This window comes from Scyliorhinus torazame, chromosome 7, assembly GCF_047496885.1.
Source record: "Scyliorhinus torazame isolate Kashiwa2021f chromosome 7, sScyTor2.1, whole genome shotgun sequence".
NCBI classification, from domain to species: Eukaryota; Metazoa; Chordata; class Chondrichthyes; order Carcharhiniformes; family Scyliorhinidae; genus Scyliorhinus; species Scyliorhinus torazame.
The window spans coordinates 103418489-103431045 of record NC_092713.1 but is presented as its reverse complement, the minus strand read 5'-3'; the positions used below and the strand labels follow the sequence as shown (position 1 = coordinate 103431045).

At 44.8% G+C, this 12557-nt stretch overlaps 1 protein-coding gene across 1 annotated transcript in view; it reads left to right on the top strand.

The window, feature by feature from the left end:
- The first annotated feature begins 427 nt into the window (after positions 1-427).
- The window catches only part of pde4dip (phosphodiesterase 4D interacting protein), an 888328-nt gene continuing 876198 nt past the window's right edge, over positions 428-12557 (top strand). The window contains exon 1 of the mRNA XM_072511203.1: positions 428-585. Coding sequence (XP_072367304.1) covers positions 536-585 — 50 coding nt within the window. The 5' untranslated portion in view covers positions 428-535. The remainder of the gene's footprint in view (positions 586-12557) is intronic.

Genomic DNA, 12557 nt, shown 5'->3' with positions numbered 1-12557 from the left:
CAGGTAGAAAAAAAAGCCTTGTCAGTGTCAGATCTTCTGTAACGATGAACGTCCTTGCAGTCGTAGTAGTCCCTTCTTTAAGGGACTTTAAAAAAATCAGACTTTTTATTTCAGCTTGGCTATCCTTCAGCTCTTTGGGGGGGGGGGGGGGGCTCTAAATTCTTCTTGGCCAGGTGTTTCCGAGCTTTGAGGTGATCTTCGTCCCCTCGGCTGGACAGTGTCGAGATTTGGGCGCCTACCTGGCAGTGCATTTCTGTGGCCAACAGCTGCGCTGGGCTGCATAATTAGCAGCGTGCAGACTGGAGCGTGAGACAGAGAGGTGCGCGCGCGCCCGCCCCCCTCTCTGATCAGCCGCTTTGACAGCTGCAGACACACACACACAGAGTGCCGTCCTGTGTCCCCCCCCCCCCCCCCCCCCCCACCCCCACCCCCAAAGCCAGCCATGCATTCTCATCTCAACTATCGGATGGATTGATTAACGCCCCTCTGCTCTCCGAATGTCGCCACGAACCATTCCACGCAGGCAACCCGAGGAATGGATTGGGCTTGGGAACAGGACGAAACTTGGAAATGCAGCGCAGGAAGGTAAGCACATTCCGTTGAATTAGGGCTGGTCGGAATATCTGTGCGATGAATTGCCTTTATCTTTGGCTGCACGGGATTGGACGCGGTCTCCATCCAGCCCCTGTTGACTGATGGTTCACTGAAAGGGACGATGATGACCATGTTTCCTGGTGGTTCGGATTTCCAAATTGGGATTTCGGCGGCGCCCCGTGCTATTTGTTCCGAAGGCGAATTTTTCTCTCCCTCTCCCACCTCTTTCTCTCCAGGAGGTTACATGCGACAGCTTGTCTCCTTTAAAAAGTCATGTGTTCGACTGAACGATTACCTCTGGGTCCTAAAGCTCCCTTAGATAGTTTCCTTTCTTGATAAATAAATGTGTATCGTACACAACTGCCTACGAATGCAATGTACCTGAGTTAAACTGACCATCACTCAGATCAGTTGTCATCCCGCAAGACCACATACGAAATATCTGCCTCCTGGTCGCTAGAATATGATGGAAACGCCAGAGGAAATCTTACTTAATTTGTAATGTTAAAACAGAGCAAATAAAAGATGAACATCTGAAACAGTTGAAAGACCTTTTCAATGGGTCACGTTTTTAACATTTGGTACTATTACCCTTTACAAACTAACATTTACAAGCCTTAGAAGGGAGATATATCACTCCAACAGGAGTTTGAGTAATATGTTATAGCTGGAAAAAAATGTTCCCATAGAGTATTTTTTTCACTGTATCCAGTTTTGCTTAAAGTGCTATAAAACAGGGCAAACAGGTATGTTTTAGAAAGCAATTTGATGGGTTGTATTAAAAATTAAATATTTTAAAGGCAACGAGCGCATGGGGGTGATAAGTAGTGTACCTTAAAATCCAGTTTAATGGTGTGAGCATATTTTATTGACAATCCCAGGTACAGAACCAATATCCACAGAGAAGGCCATTTCCAAGTTTAAAATAGCAAAAGAGAAGAAAATGTAAATCTGATGAAATAATGTCCAGCCTGAAGATCGTAGGGGAGGAAAATTGATAAAAGGAGTCATACAATTTGATGACTTAGTGAAGAGCATGCTACAAAAGGAGATTGTGGGATGAGTTTTGATATTAACACTTCAATATAATGTTTTATTGTCACAAGTGGGCTTACATTAACACTGCAATGAAGTTACTGTGAAAAGCCACTAGTTGCCACATTCCGGCACCTGTTCAAGTACACGGAGGGGGAATTCAGAATATCCAAATTACCTAAATGACTAGTTTAACATTTAGCTGTCCCATGCAAATCCTACACTCAACTCAACACTTGTTTTTAAGAGGGAGCCATGTAACATCAAAGAAAAGCATGTGCACCATGGCGTTTTAAAAGAGTTTCAAAGAATGAGAGGAGATCTCTGTGGACATATAAAAATCTGAAGGGAAATCCATTATGTTCTTACTAGACATCTACATTTTGCAAACATTCATTTCAACTTGTCTTAACTTCGGCAAAACCCTTTTTGCTTCACTGTTGGTCAGGGCTGTCTCTGATAAAGTGTTGCCCGATTTCCATTCTGCAACTCTCTCATCGCCCTTCTTGTCGGGTCTTACATTGCCCTCCTTCCAGGGGTCTTTCATTGCCCTCCTTCAGGGGTCTTTCATTGCCCTCCTTCCAGGGGTCTTTCATTGCCCTCCTTCAGGGGTCTTTCATTGCCCTCCTTCAGGGGTCTTTCATTGCCCTCCTTCAGGGGTCTTTCATTGCCCTCCTTCAGGGGTCTTTCATTGCCCTCCTTCAGGGGTCTTTCATTGCCCTCCTTCAGGGGTCTTTCATTGCCCTCCTTCAGGGGTCTTTCATTGCCCTCCTTCAGGGGTCTTTCATTGCCCTCCTTCAGGGGTATTTAATTGCCCTCCTTCTGGGGTCTTTCATTGCCCTTCTGGGATCTTTCATGGCCCTCCTTCTGGGGTCTTTCACTGCCCTCCTTCTGGGGTCTTTCACTGCCCACCTTCAGGGGTCATTCACTGCCCACCTTCAGGGGTCTTTCATTTCCCTCCTTCTGGGGTCTTTCATTGCCCTCCTTCAGGGGTCTTTCATTGACCTCCTTCAGGGGTATTTCATTGCCCTCCTTCAGGGGTCTTTCATTGCACTCCTTCAGGGGTCTTTCATTGCCCTCCTTCAGGAGTCTTTCATTGCCCTCCCTCAGGAGTCTTTCATTGCCCTCCCTCAGGGGTCTTTCATTGCCCTCCTTCAGGGGTCTTTCATTGCCCTCCTTCAGGGATCTTTCATTGCCCTCCTTCTGGGGTCTTTCATTGCCCTCCTTCAGGAGTCTTTCATTGCTCTCCTTCAGGAGTCTTTCATTGCTCTCCTTCAGGAGTCTTTCATTGCCCTCCTTCAGGAGTCTTTCATTGCCCTCCTTCAGGAGTCTTTCATTGCCCTCCTTCAGGAGTCTTTCATTGCCCTCCTTCAGGAGTCTTTCATTGCCCTCCTTCAGGAGTCTTTCATCGCCCTCCTTCAGGAGTCTTTCATCGCCCTCCCTCAGGGGTCTTTCATTGCTCTTCTGGGGTCTTTCACTGCCCTCCTTCTGGGGTCTTTCACTGCCCTCCTTCTGGGGTCTTTCACTGCCCTCCTTCTGGGGTCTTTCACTGCCCTCCTTCTGGGGTCTTTCACTGCCCTCCTTCTGGGGTCTTTCACTGCCCTCCTTCAGGGGTCTTTCACTGCCCACCTTCAGGGGTCTTTCACTGCCCACCTTCAGGGGTCTTTCACTGCCCACCTTCAGGGGTCTTTCACTGCCCACCTTCAGGGGTCTTTCATTGCCCTCCTTCAGGGGTCTTTCATTGTCCTCCTTCAGGGGTCTTTCATTGCCCTCCTTCAGGGGTCTTTCATTGCCTTCCTTCAGGGGTCTTTCATTGCTCTTCTGGGTGATAAGTTGTGTACCTTAAAATCCAGTTTAATGGTGTGAGCATATTTTATTGACAATCTCAGGTACAGAACCAATATCCACAGAGAAGGCAATTTCCAAGTTTAAAATAGCAAAAGAGAAGAAAATGTAAATCTGTGATGAAATAATGTCAAGCCTGAAGATCGTAGGGGAAGAAAATTGATAAAAGGAGTCATACAATTTGATGACTTAGTGAAGAGCATGCTACAAAAGGAGATTGTGGGATGAGTTTTGATATTAACACTTCATAATAATCTTTTATTGTCACAAGTGGGCTTACATTAACACTGCAATGAAGTTACTGTGAAAAGCCACGAGTCGCCACATTCCGGCACCTGTTCAAGTACACGGAGGGGGAATTCAGAATATCCAAATTACCTAAATGACTAGTTTAACATTTAGCTGTCCCATGCAAATCCTACACTCAACTCAACACTTGTTTTTAAAAGGGAGCCATGTAACATCAAAGAAAAGCATGTGCACCACGGCGTTTTAAAAGAGTTTCAAAGAATGAGAGGAGATCTCTGTGGACATACAAAAATCTGAAGGGAAATCCATTATGTTCTTACTAGACATCTACATTTTGCAAACATTCATTTCAACTTGTCTTAACTCCGGCAAAACCCTTTTTGCTTCACTGTTGGTCAGGGCTGTCTCTGATAAAGTGTTGCCCGATTTCCATTCTGCAACTCTCTCATTGCCCTTCTTGTCGGGTCTTACATTGCCCTCATTCAGGGGTATTTCATTGCCCTCCTTCAGGGATCTTTCATTGCCCTCCTTCAGGGATCTTTCATTGCCCTCCTTCAGGAGTCTTTCATTGCCCTCCTTCAGGAGTCTTTCATTGCCCTCCTTCAGGAGTCTTTCATTGCCCTCCTTCAGGAGTCTTTCATTGCCCTCCCTCAGGCGTCTTTCATTGCCCTCCCTCAGGCGTCTTTCATTGCTCTTCTGGGGTCTTTCTTGCCCTCCTTCTGGGGTCTTTCTTGCCCTCCTTCTGGGGTCTTTCTTGCCCTCCTTCTGGGGTCTTTCACTGCCCTCCTTCTGGGGTCTTTCACTGCCCTCCTTCTGGGGTCTTTCACTGCTCTCCTTCTGGGGTCTTTCACTGCCCACCTTCAGGGGTCTTTCACTGCCCTCCTTCAGGGGTCTTTCATTGCCCTCCTTCTGGGGTCTTTCATTGCCCTCCTTCTGGGGTCTTTCATTGCCCTCCTTCTGGGGTCTTACATTGCCCTCCTTCAGGGGTCTTACATTGCCCTCCTTCTGGGGTCTTTCATTGCCCTCCTTCTGGGGTCTTTCATTGCCCTCCTTCAGGGGTCTTTCATTGCCCTCCTTCAGGGGTCTTTCATTGCCCTCCTTCAGGGGTCTTTCATTGCCCTCCTTCAGGGGTCTTTCATTGCCCTCCTTCAGGGGTCTTTCATTGCCCTCCTTCAGGGGTCTTTCATTGCCCTCCTTCAGGGGTCTTTCTTGCTCTCCTTCTGGAGTCCTTCATTGCTCTTCTGGGGTCCTTCTTGCTCTCCTTCTGGGGTCTTTCATTGCCTCCTTCTTTCGGTCTTCATTGTCTCCTCTGGGATCTTTACTGCATTTCTAAAATCTTCTGTTGCCTCTTCCCTGAAGTTTTTGTTGCTGATTGACCTTTTTTGAGCGTTGCCCTCTATCTGGGGTCCTCTCCAATTTTCCTATCCATAGCTATTTGTTCATTCTTGTGGTTGCTGCTTTAAGTAAATTGCATACATAGGATTGTGGGTACTCCATTATTGAATACAGTTAGGGCTGGTTTGGACAAATCCATGGTCTCTTGGAATCAAGGGATGTGGTGAGCGAGCCAGAAAGTGAGTTAATGCCCAAGATCAGCCATGATTCCATTGGCTGGCGGAGCAGGCTCAATGGGTCACATGGTTTACACCTGATCCTTTTTTTTATGATCTTGTGCTGATTCTGTATTTGTTGTAGCCAGTTTGTGCTGAGCAGTGTAACAACTTCATCATTCTGTTTTTGTACTGTTTGACAATGGTGAGGTGTGGCAGAAAACCCAGAACCCCCTTTTAGAATCATAGAATTTACATTGCAGACGGAGGCCATTCGGCCCATCAGGTCTGCACCGGCCCTTGGAAAGAGCACCCCACTTAAGCCAACGCCTTCACCTATCCCCGTAACAAAGTAACCCCACCTAACCTTTTTTGGACACTAAGAGCAATTTATCATGTCCAATCCAGCTATCCTGCACATCTTTGGACTGTGGGAGGAAACCGGAGCACCAGGAAGAAACCCACGCAGGCATGGGGAGAACGTGCAGACTCGGCACAGATAATGACCCGAGCCGGGAATCGAACCTTGAACCCTGAAACTGTGAAGCAATTGTGCTAACCACTGTACTACCGTACTGCCTGTAGATAAAGATTATTATGGAAGAAAAAGAGCTTTTTTTCAAATAAATTTAGAATACCCAATTAATTTTATCCAATTAAGGGGCAATTTAGCGTGGCCAATTCGCCTGCCCTGCATATCTTTTGGTTGTGGGGGCGAAACCCATGCAAACACGGGGAGAATGTGCAAATTCCACACGGACAGTGACCCAGAGCCGGGATCGAACCTGGGACCTTGGCGCCGTGAGGCAGCAGGGCTAACCCACTGCGCTACCGTGCTGCCCAGAGTTTGCCTTTTTAAATGCATTCCATTACAAAAGAGAACCCTTTGTTTTTAACAGACATTTGATGGTCTGAGTGTTTCAATCCATGTGGTACAATACCATGCCACCCTCCAATTGGCTTGAGATTGGCTACTTGACTCATCATTTTCTCTAATCAAACACTAAAGTACTTGCTATTAACATAAGAATCTTTACCATTTAATTGATCCAATCCTTTATGATATATCAAGGCAGAATATTGGGGCACCGTAGATACCAGAAGCTAGAGTTTTAAACCACCTGCTCCAACCCCCTGGGTTGGATTGGGAGGACACAGGGCAAGAAAGAAATAGAGTGGAATTGGACTGGTTGCTGTGCCCACTGCCTTCCCACCTCTGTTGGTGTTTTCCCAGTGACTGGGTAGGTGGACTTCCAGCCCTTAGGTCAATCGAGGCCAATTAATCGCTACTTATGGGCCTATTTCCATCACCAGTGGCATTCTACCACTGACAGGTGGCAACTTCCAGTAAAATTTGTTGGTCTTCCTGCAGGCTGTATGGGGTTCCCTCCTGATTGGCACTCTGTGGCCTACAGGGCCCCCATGTGGAAAGGGCCTCTCCGATTGATTGACATTCCCAATCAAACGGGTCTGCCTGATTGGCTCTGGTGATTCCTAGCTCTACTGACCTTTATTACAGGCCTCCTTGATGATCGCTGGTACTAGGCCTGCTGCAATCCCAGCAGTGACCACTGCACCTAGTGGCTTCAGCTGGGACTAAAGGCCAGCAGTTCTTGGAAGAGGAACATCCTGCTTCACAGTGGCTAGACCATGACTTAAGGCAACTAATTGCATAAATAATGTAAATTTCAGTCATGGTTTGCAGGACAGGCGGAGGCAGGCTTGTCCCTACTTTATAGCTGGTGATTGGGGCCACCGCCTCCACCTAAAATCCTGGCCAGGGTAGCAGTTGCCCAATAAAAGTTTGTGCTGTCACCAATAAAAAGAAAGCTTATTATTGTTTACATTTAGCCAGGACTGATTAGTATTTATTTCTTTATTTTTTCAAAAAGGGGGCTACTCTACTTTAAATAATTCAATCCTGTATTGGTTTAAAGCAATGTTCCATCATGATGTTAATAATCGGTTGATCCTCAAATTGTCACTGTAAATATCCTATCTGTATCCCGCTTTTAATTTAAAAAAAAAATTATAAATTTTAACTTCCACTGATAAGAATCTTAGAATTTGCAGGATTGGAAATTCCAGGCAAGGAAACAGAGTGGGGGAAATTTTCAATTTTCTGCACCAGCATAAAACTGGTTTTGTGGATTGGGTGCCAGTCTGATTTTAATTTCTATTGAAATCAATAAAATTACAAAGGAGTAACAGCATAGAAACACGTCATTCCGCGCAACCAGTGTGCGCTGGTGTTAATGCTCTACATGAACATATTTCATTAACCTTATCCATTTTTGGTTCTTTCTTTAATATTATGTGAAACTGAAACCCCAAATCCCTCTGCTCTTTTGTATTACCCAAACTTTCTTTTGTTTTACCAAAATGTGTAGTCTCTCATTTACTAACATTGTTTTTGATTTGCTTATTGATATCTTTTTACAACTCCTTTTCATCCTCAGAATTACTTACTGCTACATATTTGAGCTACATCAGTAAATTGGACATCACTCCCTCTAGCCTTTTAACCAAATGATTAATAGGCACAGTGAATATGGACAATCACAGAAAAGAACCCTGGGGAGGAGGAGGGGGGGGGGGGGGGGATTGCTCCCAGTTCAATGATACTGAGAACCTGCCTATAACTTCCCCTCAAACAGGTTTTTAATGTGTATTTTCTGCCATTCCATCTGATTCCATACATTACAATTTTCTCCAAGTAGTGCCTTTCAAAGACTTTCTGAAAGTTTGCGCATACCATGTTTAGTGCATTACGCCTTCCACTATATCTGTCACCACGTCAAAGAAGTGGATTTTGTCAAACACAATTTTATTTTCTCAGTTCAAAGGAATACTAGTTACGTTTAACCCTTTATGTCCTAGTATCATTCTGGTAAATCTGCATTGTAAACCCTCCAAAGCCAATATTTCCCGAGGTTTAGGACCAAAACTGAACATTATGCTCCAGATGGGGACTAATCAATATTACTGAAGCATCAATTCCTCGCTTTTGAATTCCAGCCCCCTTAAGATGAAAGCCAACAATTTGCCTTTTTGCTTCATGGTATGGTAATGGTAATGGATTTGATCACTTGTGAGTGAGGGTGGGGTAGAGATTGCATGGAGGGGTGAGGATTAGGGTGGTGTGAATTGTCTCAAGCCAGGACAGTTGGTAGGATTTCACAAGCTGAGACCAGATGGTGGGGGGTGAATGTAATGCGACGTGAATCCAAGGTCCCGATTGAGGTTGTCCTCATGAGTGCGGAACTTGGCTATAAGTTTCTGCTCGGCGATTCTGCATTGTCGTGCGTCCTGAAGGCCACCTTGGAGAATGGCTTGAGACAGTTCACACCTCTTTAACCTGTGATTATTCCTCTCCCCAGTTGCTCCGTCTGGACCTGTAGCCTTAATTACCTGCAAAGACTCACATTCAAAGTAGCATCTCGCATCTTTGACTTTGTCTATATATGTATGTTTCTGGAACCCACCTCTTCATTAACATGAGGAAGGAGCAGTGCTCCGAAAGCTACTGATTCGAAACAAACCTGTTGGACTTTAACCTGATGTTGTAAGACTTCTTACTAACTAATGAAAGTTTGCCTTCCTTAAATTTAAAATCTTCATTCATGACTCTTCCTTCTCCCTCTTAAACATGATACCAAATTCAATCGCATGGTTAATATCTGGAAGGTGCTTTCCTGCAGTCAGATTGTTAATTCATTCATGTTCTTTGCTCATTACTAATCCGGTATAGCCTGTTCTCTTGCCAAGTTCTGAAACATATTGCTCTTGAAAAATGTACCAAATAAATTCTGAAAATTAATTACCTTTACAATTTGAGCTGTTCTGCTTCTTCCAGCAATATGTGGGAATGTAAGTCTCCCATTATAATCAAATTATTTTTGTTGCCTAATTCCCTGATCTCTGCATTTGTCACCCCACCTCTCAGCATACCAGGCTGGTAAAATAGCACGAGAAGGTGTCAGGAAGCTGTGCCCAATGTCTTCCCACCACCATGTCTTTTTGGCAGCAATGGGAAGGGTGGCAGATGGGCCAATTGCTGGGAGTACAATTCAGCCTTTTTTTTTGTCAATGAAGGGTCAATTCCCACCTCCACAGCCATTTTGCCCAGATCGGGGTTACGCTGCTGCAGCGGGAGACCAACCAGCGAAATCAAACTGCCACTCAGTCGGCTCCGGGATGTGGGGGTGAAGGAACTCTTTATTTGAAAACTCCAGGGTCCATGAAGGGTAACAATAGCCATTCTGCAAAAGTGCCAAATGTGCATCATGACACACACCCCACCACCCTTCCCCGATCACCATTCTATCGGTAGTGCTGCTGATGCTGGTACTTTGATTAGGCTAGCAGCTCTCGGGGATGGACTGCCACGGCAGCGGCTATTTAACTACCCACCATGAGGAATAAGCCTCCCTGGGTTTAGCCACCGGCTGAAGCAGCATTGGCTCCTACTTTGGGCCCTCATAGTAGGACTTAGTAACTGTGGAAAAATTTAGCCCACTATATCACTACTTTAAGGTGCTCAGTAGACAAATCATACCAAATGCCAGAATTTTTCCAATCACTTGCATCTTATCTAAGGTACTGAGTTAGACTCTGCAAAATGTTTTTTGTCAGTCATATTGTGTTTTAAAAAATATTGGGTGTGCGCCAACAAACTAGTACCCTGTAAAGCATCACACTTGAGATTATAATCAAATGTATTCAAACTTTGTCAATCCCAAAATATTTAAGAGGTATTTAGAAAAAAAATAACACTTCAAGGGACTTGTCAGTCTTTCGGGAGAGGTTTCAATCATTCAAATGCAGAATGACCCAATGTCATTTGTGTCAATTTGGTGTCGTACAGAAGTAGTATATTGGTTTTCCTTTTGTGTCATTTCTAAATTTAAATTTATTATACTGTATATTTAACAAAGAGTTTTATTTGCCATATAGGGTGGGGCTAATGTTGCCCCTTGTAACATGTCACCTCTTGTTACATGAAAAATTTGCATAAATAAGTTGCAGTAATTACAGTGGGCGGGATGCAATCCCAGCTATGCTATAATCATTGATAACATAAAAACACTTCAAAAAGAATTCACTTTTTGAAGGACTTTCACCAATCTTGACTTGTCAGGCGCTTACAAATATAGGGTGTATGCTCTCTTAATATGGAACCCGTAGAAAGGGTAGGTGACTAGTTATAGAAAATGACTTTTTACATTGCTCAGCTGCTGTCGGAAACTCACACTCTAACTGCCTCCAGGAATTTTAATGTAAAATAGAAGTATTTTGGCAGAACCTCAGGTAAATGTAGAAATTAAGGCCATCTAGATTTTCATATGATGGAGAATCTCTCCATTAGGCGAAAATAGCAAACTACCCTGGAAATGTAAAGACCCACCCCAGGACACAGCACTTCCGATTTTTATGGGGGCCTATATTCTGTGTCTGTGCACTTCAAAGAAGGAGCTAACCATTTATAGAATCATAGAATTTACAGTGCAGAAGGAGGCCATTCGGCCCTTCAAGTCTACACCAGCCCTACTTAAGCCCACGTCTCCACCCTATCCCCGTAAACCCAGTAACCCAACCTAACCTTTTGGGCACTAAGTGGCAATTTAGCATGGCCAATCCACCTAACCTGCACATCTTTGGACTGTGGGAGGACACCGGAACACTCCGATGAAACCCACAGAGACACGGGGAGAAAGTGCAAACTCCACACAGACAGTTATCCGAGGCCGGAATTGAACCCAGGTCCATGAAGCTGTGAGGCAGCAGTGCTAACCACTGTGCCACCATGCTGCATCCATTGAAGTGGGATTTTTGTCGTCATGGCATTTCAACCCCAAAGTGTGTAGGTTGGCCTGGTAAGAGCAGGTTTGAACTTCGTGATTTTGCTTGGATAGGCAGGATGCATATTTGTAGAGATACCTTTTTGGATCTGACTTCGGGACCCCGTGGTGGAGGTCAGGTGTCCTTTTGGGGCGGTAGTTCATTGGCCATAGCTTCTGGGCGCCAGGCTGGTGTATTTGGGGTTGGTCCCCCAAAAATATGCTCGGGACCCCCTCTTCTCCACAGATGTTGCCAGCTAAGGTTTACATGGCAAGTTCAAACTCTCCACCCCCATAGAGTCTCTCCTGATCCCCGGAGACCCCGGCCAAGCTAGCTCTCTTTCCCCCCCCCCACAAGTGCCCACGTACCTTATTTACTTTCTTTCTCCCCGCTTTGACATAGACCTTTAAACTTACCAGTGCGGTAAAAAGGGGGCTTGGATTACTTAAACCTGGCATGGCATGGACAAGATGTGCCGAATGGCCTCCTTCTGCCCTCAATGCTGAGTCCCAAGGATGTGCAACAATGTCCAGAACCTGTCCACTTGAGTTAGAAGGTTGGGTGAGATGGATTGCCAGGGCTTCAAGATAAGAACTTCCAAGCATACTAACTTCCATTTCCTGGTTTGTGTTGAGGAGGGGAAGAGTTAAAATTCATTTGTGTGGATGTCAGGTGAAGAACCAAGGTGCAATAACCTCCATGACTGAGAACCTGATAGCAGTCACTGCTTGTTGCACATTTGAACAATGTAACTCAGGCAAACTACTTTGCCAGTGTGATTGAGTGCCTCCAGGGCACATATTTTAAAACTGGAAAAATTAATGTACACTTCACAATCACACTTGGGTAAAAAAAGAAAATAGCTCACTCTTAATTACAAAGTAAACTCTGGGGTGAAATTTCCTGGTGAGCATAATTCAAAAGTTAGAGCTAAAACTTTGCCCATCGATGCACCCATTTTGCCAGTATCAATTTACTGCCAATCATATTAACATATGATGCAATATAAGCAAGCAGAAATCACCATAAACAAATCGGGACACAAGGAAAATGCAATAACTCATCCTATTTCCCCCCCTAAAATATTAAAATTATCTCTCATGTGTGGTGTTGGGTGTTCTGACACACAGATGAGCCAACACAGTTGCATATGGTACAACGCTTCTTTATTTAAACTTACTATTTACAGTTTGGTCTTTGCACTCTGCACGTGGGGGGTTCCCTGCTTGTGGTGTTTTAACAGCTCTTTCTTGTTCCCTTTTCCCCAGACCTACTGACCACCAGGTGTCGTGCTCGTGCTTTTTATATGGTTGGTGTTCTTGTCTGTGATTGGTTGTGGTGTTGTGTACTCTGATTTGCCTGTTAGTGTGTCCATCATGATGTGTGTGTTTGAATATCATGACATCCCCCCTTTTTACAAAGATATGTGCCTACGTGGTGATA